The sequence below is a fragment of the Mustela erminea genome, chromosome 20 (assembly GCF_009829155.1).
Source record: "Mustela erminea isolate mMusErm1 chromosome 20, mMusErm1.Pri, whole genome shotgun sequence".
Classification (NCBI taxonomy): Eukaryota; Metazoa; Chordata; class Mammalia; order Carnivora; family Mustelidae; genus Mustela; species Mustela erminea.
Window position 1 is genome coordinate 28,203,110 of NC_045633.1, and position 13,306 is coordinate 28,216,415.

Genomic DNA, 13,306 nt, shown 5'->3' on the forward strand with positions numbered 1-13,306 from the left:
GGTCTGGGTGGAGTCTGAAAAGGAATGCTTTTCGGGGTGCCTGGCTGGCTCAGTGGGTGAAGCATGGAATACCTGACCTCAGGGTTGTGGGTTCAAGCCCTACACTAGGTGTAGAGATTACTTAAAAATAAAATATTTTTTAAAAAGAGGGGTGGAGGATTGCTTTTTAAACCATTTCTGCCCCAGGCAGGGCCGAGGGTGGCTGACCTGCCGGGTCCCCACCGCCTGGACCCCCCCCAGCACATCCCAGCGGCTCACCGCCCCTCTTGTCAGGTCCAGCCTCGGAGCTGCTGCAGTTTCTCCCTCTCCTCCCAGCCCGGGCCCAGGGCTGTAGCCCCCAGAGAGAAGCCGCCTTCCTCTCCCAGGAAAACTAGAGCGGCCGGCCCTTCCGGACGGGGCTGTGCCTGGCAGCGGGCAGCCCTGGGATCCCAGGACAGAGGACTAAAGAGATGCGTCCAGGCTTCCACACAAAAGGGGGTCTGTCTGTCTGTCCCACAGAGGCCAGGGCAGCCCAGGGCCAAGCTGGCCCTGGGCCCTGAGAGCCTCCCCTTCTCCAGCTTGGCCCCAGGATGCTTCTTTGTGTCCATTCATGAATGCAGGCTCCTCCTGGGTGCAGACAGCATTTTGGCTCAGGCTTTGGGAGAGAGTTTTTGGGCCGGTGCCTCCCCACAGTGGTCTCAAGATCAAAATCCCCGGGGAAGGCGAGTGGGAACAGGAAGGGGAAACTGAGGAAGGGGTGATAAGGGGACAGGGGATCTCTGTCACCATCTGTAGGAGGGAACACAGGCCTCAGGGCATTCCATGTGGACAGCACCTGGAGGTGTGTACCTGGAAGGACTGGCCGTACAGACCTGGACAGACCCCAGCCCCAGCGCCTTACCCTCCCTGCGGCTCCCTGGGGAATGTCCTCCCCTCTGGGATAATGAGAGTCCCCATCTCTGAAGCAGGGACCACCCCTGTCCCCTGCCTCACCGAAGTTGCTGGAAGACAGCAAGTGAGAGACCTTTTGAACCAGAAATCCTAGGTTGGGCGGGGGGCCTTCCACAGTCCTTGCAACAAGAGCAGAGGCAAGCCCACCCCCCCACCCAAGCGCGCAATGGTTTACTGCCTGTGGCACTCGGTCTCTGCCAGGGACACAGTGAGCCGAGGAGGGTGCCAGGCCTCTGTGCCCAGTGGGGAGCATCCGACGCATGCTCCACACGGTCTCCCAAGCAGAACCAGCTTGCTTCTTAACAAACCCCTTGGCGGCTGCGTGCCCTTCCCTGGGCTCATTCCCCACTCTCTTGATGTGCCTTGGGATCGCCTCTCACACTCGCTGCTTGCCTTTGGGTCCATGTCTTGGGGTCTGCTGCTGGGGAGACCCAAACTCAGGCGGCTTATCTGTGACTAAGAGTCGGCCTCTCAGGACACCAGCCACAAGGCCCCCGGGCAAGCAAGCACCATCACTTCTCGGTGCGTCCAGTCCCATCTGGGGATGCGGCTGTGACACCAGAAGGCTTGTTTGTACAGCACACCACGGTTCGCAAGGCTCGCTCACACCCCACCCCCTGGCTCCTCCGGGCGACAGCTGCCTGAGCCTGGGACCTACACCTGCTCGGTTCACTGACGCTTTCCCTGGGGCAGAGCCTGAAATGAATCTGAAGTCACTCCTCAGCTCCCCTCCAAAGCCCTCGGAGCTTGCGGGGCGGGGGAGGGCGGCGATGCTTCCTAGCCCATTTTTCCAAAGAGGAAATGAGGCTCATAAAGGCGGCCAGCAGAGTACAGCCAGACCCTGACTTAGGGATGCAAGGGCTTCTCGGGGACCATGACTCTGGCTCTGCCACCAAAACGCGTGGCCTGCAGCCTCCCGCAGACGAGGCCGCCCTGGCCTCCCTGAGCCATCCCCATCTCGGCGGTCTTCCCCTCCCTGCTACCACGATGGGACTACAATCCAGAACATCCCCCGTGAGAGCTCATGGAAAACATCCCTTTCATAGTGACAGTCCCTGGAACGACTAGCCCTGTCAACCTAGTGTCACCGACGGCCAACGGTCCAGCGCGCCCTCCCGGGACAGGCAGAATCACAGGAACTCCGAAGCAGAGAGCGGGGGATATGCAGAAGCTGGATTTCCAGCCAGCTCCATTACCTATGACCAAGATTCAGGCACCCATCCCTGAGCACGGAGGCTGCCCGCTAGGAGATCTACACCTCTCTGGGACCAAAGGCACACATACACACACATGTACACACACACACACTCACAATCTTAGAATATCTACTCTACAAACAGACCCATTCATTCTGTCTTCCGGAGGCCTTTCTTGCCAAGAAATGAACCATGGTTTTCTCTTGGATGAATAATGAAGATCCCACCACTTGGGTACACTAAGTGCAGAGAAGTTGGGGGGCACGGTGCTGAGCAGCTGGATATTCAAAAGGAGCCAAGGAACCCCAAGATCAATCTTGGCATCAACGGAAATGGGGCAGTCAGATGTCTAACACGCCCCTCCCCCCCAGAGAGACGCACGGTGAAGTGTCTTGCCTTTCTGGCCAAGAACGTGATCCTGAACCTGATCTAGCCTCAACAGGTATGCTAGCTAACACAGCAATAAGCCTTCTCTAAAACTAAGTACAAGTTACAATTCAAGCATGTCAGTAGCACAAGGGAATTATTGCCAATGCTCACAGATTAGGGAAAACCTGTCCTCACCAGCTAGAGATGTGCACTGAAATCAGACCCTCCGGGATTTGTCCTCCAATATGGTGGCAGAGAGAAGAAAGATGAAGCAACTTTGGCAAAACGTCGGTAACCGTCAAGTTCAGGCTACAGGGCGTCGGGGGTTCATTCTTCTCTCTGCTTTTATGAATGAAAGTTTTCATCAGGTGAGGACTGGAGTATTTACACAATCGCAAAGTAATCCCTCCCCGCAAAGGCTACCAATTACAGAAACCAACAATAACTTTTATAGACAGAAAACCTGGAGGACATCAACGTGAGCAAGCGATTGGGGTTCACTGCCTGTTATGAGGCGCCTAGAAGGACTGGCATCGCTTCCACCAAAAACATGGAGACCAAAAACATGGAGCCTCAGTCTAACCACGAGACCCCCAAACAGAGCCCAGGGACCCCCACACTGGGACAGCCTCCAGAACACCCGGCCTGGACACCTCGGGCCCAGGAAACATGGACGTCTGACAAGAAGATGGGGGGTGAATTCTGGATTTGATGAGGTTAAGGAAACAGCGCAGGGCACCCCGAATCGGACTTGGCAGCCAGGACAGTGATGGGGCAAAGTGGCAAAGTTGGAATCTGGAAGGTTCATGAAATAACCTTGCATCAATGTTCACATTCCTTTTTTTTTTTTTTTTCCTCCTCTTTCCCTCGCATTTAATAAATGACCTACATGTGTCCCCGTTTTCAGCTAGGTTTCATTTATTTATTTATCTTCTTTTTTTCATCATGGTAAAATATTCTCAGTGTAGAATTTACTGTCTTAACCAGTTTTCAGGGTCCAGTTCAGGGGTGACAAGCACGTTCACCCTGTTGAGAAGCCGCCACCACTATCGGGCTCCAGAATGTTCCATTCCCCCCCACACTGAGACTCTGTCCCCAGGACACACTGACCCCCACCCCCTCCTCAGCAGATGCAACAAGCTGCAATCCTATCTGATGGCACTCTCTTTCCTTTTTGGCCACACCTGCCTCCTCTAACTCCACTGGGCTCAGGTGGAACCACACACCATCACCCCTGACAAGCCATGCCTGACTCCCAAACTCCATGCTCCAAAGGATCTAGACTTGACATAGCCCTTCCCCCCTGGCCCCGGTGACAGGCTCAGGAGTGGCCATGCGATCCAAGCCAGGACACAGACACTCGAGTCCAGGATAGTGGTGATCCTGCCAGGAAAGAGAAACTCTGGGTCCACAAAGGCTGCGAGCAGTCCAGACAATGCAGCCCCCAGAGGAAAGAGAGCCCAGAGACAAAGAGAGACAGCCCGGGTCCTCTTTGAGACCCTGGATCCAGCTGCACCTGAACCCAGACACTCCTGAATTTTTCAGTTCTGGACACAAACTCATTTCTTTTTTCTGATGTTCCCTCCTCTCTCTACCTCCCTTCCTCTGTCCTGCCTTCCTTCTCTCTCCTCTAAGCCAGTTCAAGTTGAGGTTTTCTGTTATTACTTACGCCTGAGAGTACATGGCTGACCCTCAAGCACCAATCCCCCCACCCCCAAGCCCCGGGCACTCGAGCAGAAACTGTGCCCATCTTTCCCTGCATGCTTGTCAACATTTCAATTCTGCCATCACTCACATGGTATTATTGGGAAACTGAGTCCTCCCCTAAAGCATGAGCTTCCATATGTCTCGGATGGAGCCCGCGATTCTGCATTTCTGACAAGCACTACGTGACGCCAGTGTAACTGATCCATGGAGAACCCTGCAGAGCGGCCTTAGAGGGTCCTGCTCTCACCAACACCCACAAACCAACTTAAAGGATCCTCGTGCATCTGGGTCACGGGGGATCCAGTGCTCATCACTGGCAACAGTCCGAGCTATCGCCCCAGCCATCTACTTTAACCCAGGCAAGCCCCAGGAGAGGACTTCTCCACCTCTCTTGTCCCGTGTCCTTGAGACCAAAGACAACTGCAAACCCATACAGTGGAGTACTGTTCAGCCCTAAAGAGGAAGGAAACTCAGACACAAGGGATGAACCTTGCGGACATTCTGCAGAGTGAAATAAGCCAGCCACAAAAGGACAAACGCTGTATGACTCTACTTACGAGAGATCCCCAGAGTCATCGGAGTCCCAGAGACCGAAAGCAGACGGTGGTGCCAGGGGCCGGGGGAGGAGAGGCAGGAAGGGGGTATGTGATGGGACCCGAGTGGGAGTGATGACGCACAGCGACGTGAACGAGCTTTTATGCCCCTGAACAGGACACCTAAAAACGGCTAAGATGGTAAATGCAATGTTAGGTATACTTTATCACATTAAGAAAGAAAAGACCGTGTCCATGTGCTGTGGAGGTCTGTGGGTGACACCAGATAGCGGGGAGGACATGGCCAGCCACAGTGCTGAGGTCAGAGGGAAGCCCCATTAACTCATTCATCAAAGCCTTGCTCTCAGGAGACATGGCGCACGGGTGCCTACCCGAGAGTCACTGCCCAGCGGTCTCCGCCGCCGTGTCCCACTCTGCCCATGGTTCCAGGCTCCATATATACTCAGGACCTGACCCAGAATTCCCAACAGGGGCACATGGCAGCCGAGGAACACCATGCACGATTAATAAATTCGTATTAACCCTGAACTTGCCCTCATCGGGGCCCGATGTGCCCACCAGAGACATGATACCTACTCTTCACCTTGGCTCTAGAGGTGAGAAGTTTCCTTTTCATAAGAGAAGACTCCATCACATTTGCAAAAAAATAAAATAAAATAAAATAAAAATACTTCAGCTGTACTTAAGCACTTAAATAAACAAAATACACATACTTTATTTTACGTAAATACTTTCTGACTTCAAGTTTTATGCTTATTAATCTTCATTTGTATTTTGCCTTTCAAATTTAAGAAAAGTTTGGATACTCTAGAGTATCGATTTTTTATATATTTGGTTTACTTTATAATTGTGGGGTATCTTTTATTTTTATTTATTTATTTTTTAAAGATATTATTTATTTGACAGAGGGAGAGAGAGCACATGCAGGGGGAGCAGGAGAGGGAGAAACAGGCTCCCTGTTGAGCAGGGAGCACGATATGGGACTCGATCCCAAGACCCCAATATCATGCCCTGAGCCAAGGCAGATGCTTATTAACTGACTGAGTCATCCAAGCGCCCCTAGATTTGAATTTAAATAACCACAGGTAGGGCCACGTGGATGGTTCAGTTGGTTAAGTGTCTGACTCTTGGTCTCAGCTCAAGTCTTGATCTCAGGGTTGTGGGTTCAAACCCAGCGTCGCACTCCATACTGGGCATGGAGCGGACTCTAATTAATTAATTTAAATAAATAAATAAATAAATCAAGAGCCACAGGTGGCCTAGTGCGACTGCCCTGGATTACACAACTCTAGATGATTACTAGAACCCAACTTAAAGGGAAAATCTTGAGTGGAAATAACATAATTCATGATTTTTCTGCAATGAAGAGAAAAATAACCGGTATGAAATATACAGCACTGAACAAATTATGCATGCCCCTATCTTACTGCCCGTCCAGGTCCAGCCATAAATGCCAAGGCACCCGCGGCCAGCCTTCAACCGCCCGAGGGCCACGCTTTACCAGAGTGTTCCATTTTTGTCGTTATAGAAGTATATTTGCCCAAGAGGACAGAACCTGTTTTGTTGAAAAGCCTGTTAGCTAGATTTTCAACTTAAAATATTCAGACATCTGGGCTGACGTGTGGGCTTCCCGCAGGACACTTGCTCTGGCCCCATCAATGCTCAGGACGGGCCTGTCGGTGAACGAAGGAGGCCGCACACAGAGAGCACGAGCTCTGGCCCTGTGCCACAAACACAGGTGACCGTAGGGATCCAGATCCCCATGGCTGTGTGGGAGGCAGAAAAGGAAAGCACGGTCTAGATGTGAACCTCACTATGTGCTCTGGGACCAGGGGCAAACCATGTAAGGATAAAAAACAGTAACTCCTGGGGCGCCTGGGTGGCTCAGTGGGTTAAAGCCTCTGCCTTCGGCTCAGGTCATGATCCCAGGGTCCTGGGATCGAGCCCCGCATCGGGCTCTCTGCTCGGCGGGAGCCTGCTTCCCCTCTCTCTCTCTGCCTACTTGTGATCTCTGCCTGTCAAATAAACAAACAAACAAACAAACAAAAAAAAAAACCAGTAACTTCTGCCCCCAACAGCTAAGGGCCAAAGGAGATGATGAAAGGAAGGTGCACGGTCCAAGAAGGGTGCCATGGCTCGGTGACGAAGTTGCCTACTTAAGAGAACCCAGCAAAGAGATGAGCAGAATCAGAACACAAGCTCCAAGCTCCTTCCACTCCTGCTCCCCAAGGATACCGCTGTGGGAAGAGCTGGGCCCTGACCTTCATGTGGCCTTAGCGGCAACTTCAAACCCGTAGCAAGAACAGAGCGATGGGGGCCATTCCTGGGGGCACCCCAAGACCTGGTCCTTAAAAACTGGGCAGTCAGTGAGCATCACAGGGAACTGAGACCCACAGGTGTTGGCTAATGCCCAGAGGTTAATTTCCTTGCCCAAAGGTGCACAGCCACTAGTCATTCACCAGATCTAACTGGTACCTACTCAGATGACAGGTGTTATTCTGGGCCCCAGGGAGGCAACAATGGGCCCAGACAGCGGAGACACTTCCCAGCCTCCCTTGCAGGAAGGCGTGGCCACATGCCTAAGTCTCCCCCTGGGAATGGGAACTGTCTTGTAGGACACGGAGAATCCAGCTTGGTTTTCTTCCCAAGTCAAGAATTAGAACACTGCCAGGACCCAGAAGCACCCTGTGTATTCTCCCCTCCCCTAGAGGTAACCACTGAGCTGATTTTGCAATAATCGTGTTCTTGCTTTCCACGTACCTTCCTTCCTCTGCATTCCTAAACGACAGTTGGTTTGTGTGTTTTTAAGCATTGAATGATGGGATTCATACCTTCCTTTGTGTTTTGCTATCACTCAACACATCTATGAGATCTATCAACACGGCTGACTGAATGGGAAAGTCACTCTCCTGCAGGGTCTTTATGGATATCCACCATGCTACCGATGACCTTTGGGATGTCTCCAGGTCTTGCTTATCACGAACGACACTGATGAGAAAATTCTTGTCCGTTTCCAGTGACGCACGTGTGCACAGGTTCCTCCAGGGAAGATCCCCAACGAAAAACGAGCAGCTTTTGCAAAACAATCGGTCTTTTTACACTTTGTGTCCTCTTGTTTGTCTTTTTCTCATTGTAGTTGTTTACATGTTCTGGACGTTAATTATCTTGGTGGGTAAATGTGCTGCAAATATATCCTTCAAATTTACTTCCTTCATGGCATTTTTCAGTGACTAGAAATCCATAATTCTTGGGGTGCCTGGGTGGCTCAGTGGGTTAAAGCCTCTGCCTTCGGCTCAGGTCATGATCCCAGGGTCCTGGGATCAAGCCCCACATCAGGCTCTCTGCTCCGCAGGGAGCCTGCTTCCTCCTCTTTCTCTGCCTGCCTCTCTGCCTACTTGAAATCTCTGTCTGTCAAATAAATAAATAAAATATTTCTTAAAAATCCATAATTCTTAATTCAGTCTGGTTTACCCATCTACCCTGTAATGAACTTAACTTTTTGTGCCTTCAGAAATCTTTACCTAACACGAAATCCAAAAGATAGTCTTTCCTATTTTCTAAAAGTTTTCATTTTTTAAAAATTTCACTTCTAAGATTTTTAATCCATCCAGAAATGCGGTAGGGCTCCAGTTTCACTGTTTCTGTCTGGATAACGAATTGTCTCAGTACCGTTTATTCAATGGACGAGGCTTGCCTCGTCTGATCAGCAATACTACCTTTCTCAAAAACCAATGTCTTTATAGACATGAATCTGTTTCTGCCCTCTTTATTCTGTTCCACTGGCCAATCTGCCTAGCCCTGCACCAACACTACAGTCTTTAATTCCTATAGCTTCATAATAAATGTATTTCTTGATCTAGGCAGACCATTCAAGGGTTCCGGTCAGAACCTGAAAGATGAGCTGGTCCAACCACCCAATGAAAAACAGAGGCTCAACAAGAAAAAACATCTTTTACAGTATCATACAGCATTTAACTCGGAACAAGGTCAAGGGCTGAGTGGTTGTGTTCTCCCTCCTCCCCACAAAAAATTCTTTTTTTTTTTTTTAAGAGATTTTATTTGACAGAGAGTGAGATCACAAGAAACAGAGAGGCAGAGAGGGGGGAAGCAGGCTCCCTGCTGAGCAGAGAGCCTGATGTGGGGCTCGATCCCAGGACCCTGAGATCATGACCTGAGTCGAAGGCAGAGGCTTAACCCACTGAGCCACCCAGGCGCCCCCACACACAAAAAAAATTCTTACGCTGAAATCTAATTTCCAGTGTGATGGCATCTGGAGGTGGGACATGTAGGACATAATTAGTTCAAGGGGATGGGGCCCTCATGAATGAGATTAGTGCCCTTCTAAGAGGCCAGAGAGCGGCTCCTTCTCTTTCTGCCACATGAAGATACAACGAGAAGTCTGTAGTCCGTAACCCAAAAGATGGCCCTCGCCAGGACCCAATCATGCCAGCACCCTGATCTCAGACCTCCAGCCTCCAGAACTACGAGAAATCATTTTCTATTGTTTATAAGCCATCAGTCTACGGTGCTTCCTTACAGCAGCCCGAACTAAATGAAACAAACGCACATCTCTCGTCCTGGAGGATATTCCTGTGCTATTGAACACGGCAGCCGCCGGGCACGTCGGGCTCTTGAGCACTTGAAAAAGAGCTAGTCCAAACCGAGATGGGCCATGAGTATAAAATACACAAATAGATCTCAAAGACTTGCTGAGAGAATGAAATGAAAGAGAATGTTAAGTATCTCATGAATGATCCATTCATATTGATATGTTGAAATGCAACATTTTGCATATTAAGGATCAATTACAATACATTCTTTAAGTAATTTCACTGTTTTTTGCCTTAGAAAATCAGTCACACTAAATTGAATGGCTACTAAAAAACGTACAATTACGCATGTGGCTGGTGTGACATTTCTACTGGATGACGCTAGCTCATACTATTAAAGTCACTCAATCAGGAAGCCTTTATTAAGAACCTAACTTGTGGGCTGTGCCAGGGTAAGGGCCATGCCACAAGGAAGGGAACAGAAATAGTTCTAATCGATGTCCTCTACTTCCTCCCTGGACTTGTCACCCATAGAATAGAACCGAAAAAGCTCCTGGTCCAGCCCCTGGCACAGCTGGAGAGCTCTAACCCAGCCAGGGAGGGCAGCACCAGAGTCCAAATCTACAGCTCATTCAGAACAACCCTCCTGTCCTTACAAATCAACCAGCGGAGATCCAGAGAGGTTGAGACACTGACCCGAAACCACACAGCAGATGCAGGACAGGCGAAGGCCCATGGTACCATGGTACAGGCTTCAGAGCTCATTCTGCGCCTGTTTGCACCTGCGGCCTCAAGTCCTGGAATCTTCCCTTTCCTTCCAGCGAACCCTCTACCAACTTCTACCTCAGAATAGCATACAGGACCGTTGAGAACAAGCCTTTGAAAATCCAAGTGCCCATATCAGAGAGGATTCCATGGATTGGGGCAGCCAGTCCCTCCCACCTTCCAGCCAAATGAAAACCCACAAGAACTTCCCCATGTGCCCCCTTCCAGTGGGACTCCCCAACCTCACGAAGAAGACATGCACAGCCTCCCCCCTACCCATGCCATGCTCAGCCTGGACATCTCTGATCAAGCTCTGCCATCTGACCAGAACGTGTGGAGACCTCCTGGGGACAGGGACCCTCAGCAATTGTCAGGAGACAATGAGCCACATAGATGTGGATATCAAAAATTATGCCACTCTGGGGCGCCTGGGTGGCTCAGCGGGTTAAAGCCTCTGCCTTCGACTCTGGTCGTGATCTCAGGGTCCTGGGATAGAGCCCCATATTAGGCTCTTTGCCCAGCAGGGAGCCTGTTTCTCTCTCTCTAACTGGCTGCCTCTCTGCCTACTTGTGGTCTTTCTCTGTCAAATAAATAAATGGGATCTTAAAAAAAAAAAAAAAAAAAAAGATGCCACTCTGTCTCAAATTCACCCCCTGCCTACCCCACCCAGAAGCAGCAGACCCAAGGGGGAGGGCAAAAAGTCAGCAGAGCAGGCTGGGTGCCCCCCCTGGGTGCCCAAGCACAGGCAAACGCCCACACTCCTGAAACAGCTTGTCCTCCCTCAAGACCTCTAGGGGCTGAGGGCTACTTCCAGGAAGGGTTTTCCTGCCAGCTTTCAGGCAAGCAGACCCCCCAAAATCTCAGAGAAACTTAATGGTTATGAACCTCCCCCATTTAACTTGTAATCAGTGCAAGGGGGGGCTTGGCTTCCACTCCGCAGTCCAGCGGGGCGGGGGGGGGGGGAGGGCGGAGTATCTGCCATCACCATTTTAGGAGAAACTGAGCCTCAGGGCTGTGAAAATGCCAAGATGGACAAGCAGCTCTCCCTGGGTTTTAAGCCTCAGTTTCCCCACCTAAAAAGAGCTTTAAACTCATTCCTCCAGTTGTCATGGGGGCGGTGAAGGCTGGGGGGGGGGGAGGAGTGGGGGCGCGGTGAGGGAAAGGGCAGTGTAGGGGGTACTGGGGGAACCCCGCTGGGGCGTGCCAACACCGTTTCTCATTAACAGAAACACCGGATAAAACTGAGCGATTACTCTGCTCTGGGAGCCACGCAAAGTGCCTCACGGGGTGCCCAGGGACGGGGACGTTCATTATCCCCGTTTTGCAGACCTGGAAATTGAGGTTCTGGGAGATGAAGCGACTCGCCTCGGGGCTCGCCGCCAGGAGAGCAGGAGCTGGGAACCCGCGCTCCTCCGGCTCCGCGGCGCAAAGCTGGGCGGCGAGACTCTCACAAAGACCGCCAAGTCTCCTTGCTGGTTTCTTCCGGCCGAAGCTGGGGTCCATTTGTCAACTCGAATTCTCCAAGCGGCGGGGGGAGCGAGGCCGGCGGCGCGGGGCCGGGAGAGAGCCTCGGCCGCCCCTCCCCGCGCGCCCCCTCCCCGCGCATCCCCTTCCGGCGCCCCCCCTCCGACCTCGCGCGCGCGCGTCCCCTTCCCCGCGCGCCCCTCCCCGTGCGGTCCGCTCCCCGAGCGCCCCCTCCCCGCGCGTTCCCCCTCCCGCGCGCGTCCCCTTCCCGGCTCGCCCCCTCCCCTCCCCTTCTCCCCGCGCGCCCTTCCCCGTGCGGTCCGCTCCCCACGCGTCCCCCTCCCGCGCGCGTTCCCTTCCCCGCGCGCCCCTCCCCGCACGCCCCCTCTCCTCCCCTTCTCCCCGCGCGCCCCCAAACCTCACCTCGCGTACTTCGTCTTCTGGAAATCCAAGAGCCGGGGAGCGAACATCGCGGCGGTTCCATCAGCACCCAGCCCGAGGCTCCGACAACCGGCGCGAGGAGGGAGCGCGGGAGGCAGGGAGGGAGGCGCGGGGCGCGGGAGCAGCAGGTAGGCGGGCGCGGGGCGGGGGCCGGCCGGGGGGCGCGCGGAGCCCGAGCTGGAGCCGAGCCAAGCCGGAGCCCGAGACGCCGACGCCAAATCCCTAGCAGATGGGGCGGGGGCGGAGCCGGCGGGGGGGCTCCGGGCCAATCGCCTTAGTCCCCTCGGCCGCGGCCCCCTCCCGGAGCCCCGCAGACCCCTCCTGCCCTGGCTGGCTAGGGGAGGAAGAGGGGCGATAGGGAGGGATGGGGGCTTCCCCTTGGAGCCCCTTCCCTCCCTCTCCGGGTGTGCCCTCCCCCGGTAGTTTCCAGAGCGAGGTCACGGCCTGCTAGACGGAGCCCTGCTGTCCTCGGCCGGGACTGGGCTGGAAAGGGAGCGGACACTGCTGGCGCGCCAGGCGTCCAGGCCCCCGGCGTGGCCGGCCGGGGGAGTGGACTTGTAGCTGGCGCTTCCCCCAAGGCCAGCGCCTGCTGCTTATGAGCGCCTGCGAGGCGCGACGGCCCAGGGGATCCGCCCGGGAATGGCCGCAGTCTGGCGGAACCTCTCCACTCCCAGAGACTGTGACTCTAGGAACCCTCACGACCCCCAGACAGGGGCACGCGCATTTTAGTGTCGGATCGCAGCGTACCCACGATCTGCCCACACACCCACTCCCCATCTTATACGAAATGCAGTTCTCTCCTTTAGGAGACCTTGGTTCGGGTTATAGGCTGTGGGAAACCACCAACAGGAGTGGATGACAATTTTGGGGACTGAAGGAAGCAGAAGAGCCTTCACCATGGAAAGACAGGTGTCTAAACTGAAAGGCAGGCACCTCCTTCCCCACTCCTCTCTCTTCCCTTGGGTTCCCAAACCCCAGCTCCCTGCGATTTTAAATAACAAGGCTTTCTTTGAGATCCTAGTACACATTCAGGAAATAATCCCACCCAGGGCAAAGCCACCCTATGGAATTCATTTCTGCACTCCCGTATGCTGGGCACAGAGACACCCAGGATTAGTGTGGACAAGAGGACAAGGCTGTGGGGAGAGGGAGGGCTGGAGACAGGGACCAGAAAAGGGGTCTGGGGATGTTTAGGAGGTCAAATGGATTAGAAGTGAAGGGTGACCCCTGGGCTTCTGGCTGGCCCTGCTGGGTGAGTACTGATGACATTTGTGGGTGTGGAGAGAGGGGGAGGACACCAAGGGAGGAGCAGCAGGGAGTTGAGGGAAGA

General features: G+C 53.3%; 1 protein-coding gene across 1 annotated transcript in view; it reads right to left on the reverse strand.

Moving 5' to 3' along the window:
• Positions 1 to 12,690, reverse strand: part of MMD2 (monocyte to macrophage differentiation associated 2) — a 33,907-nt gene extending 21,217 nt beyond the window's left edge. Inside the window, 1 exon segment of the mRNA XM_032328090.1 lies at positions 11,959 to 12,690. Coding sequence (XP_032183981.1) covers positions 11,959 to 12,005 — 47 coding nt within the window. The 5' untranslated portion in view covers positions 12,006 to 12,690.
• Between the last annotated feature and the right edge of the window lie 616 nt (positions 12,691 to 13,306).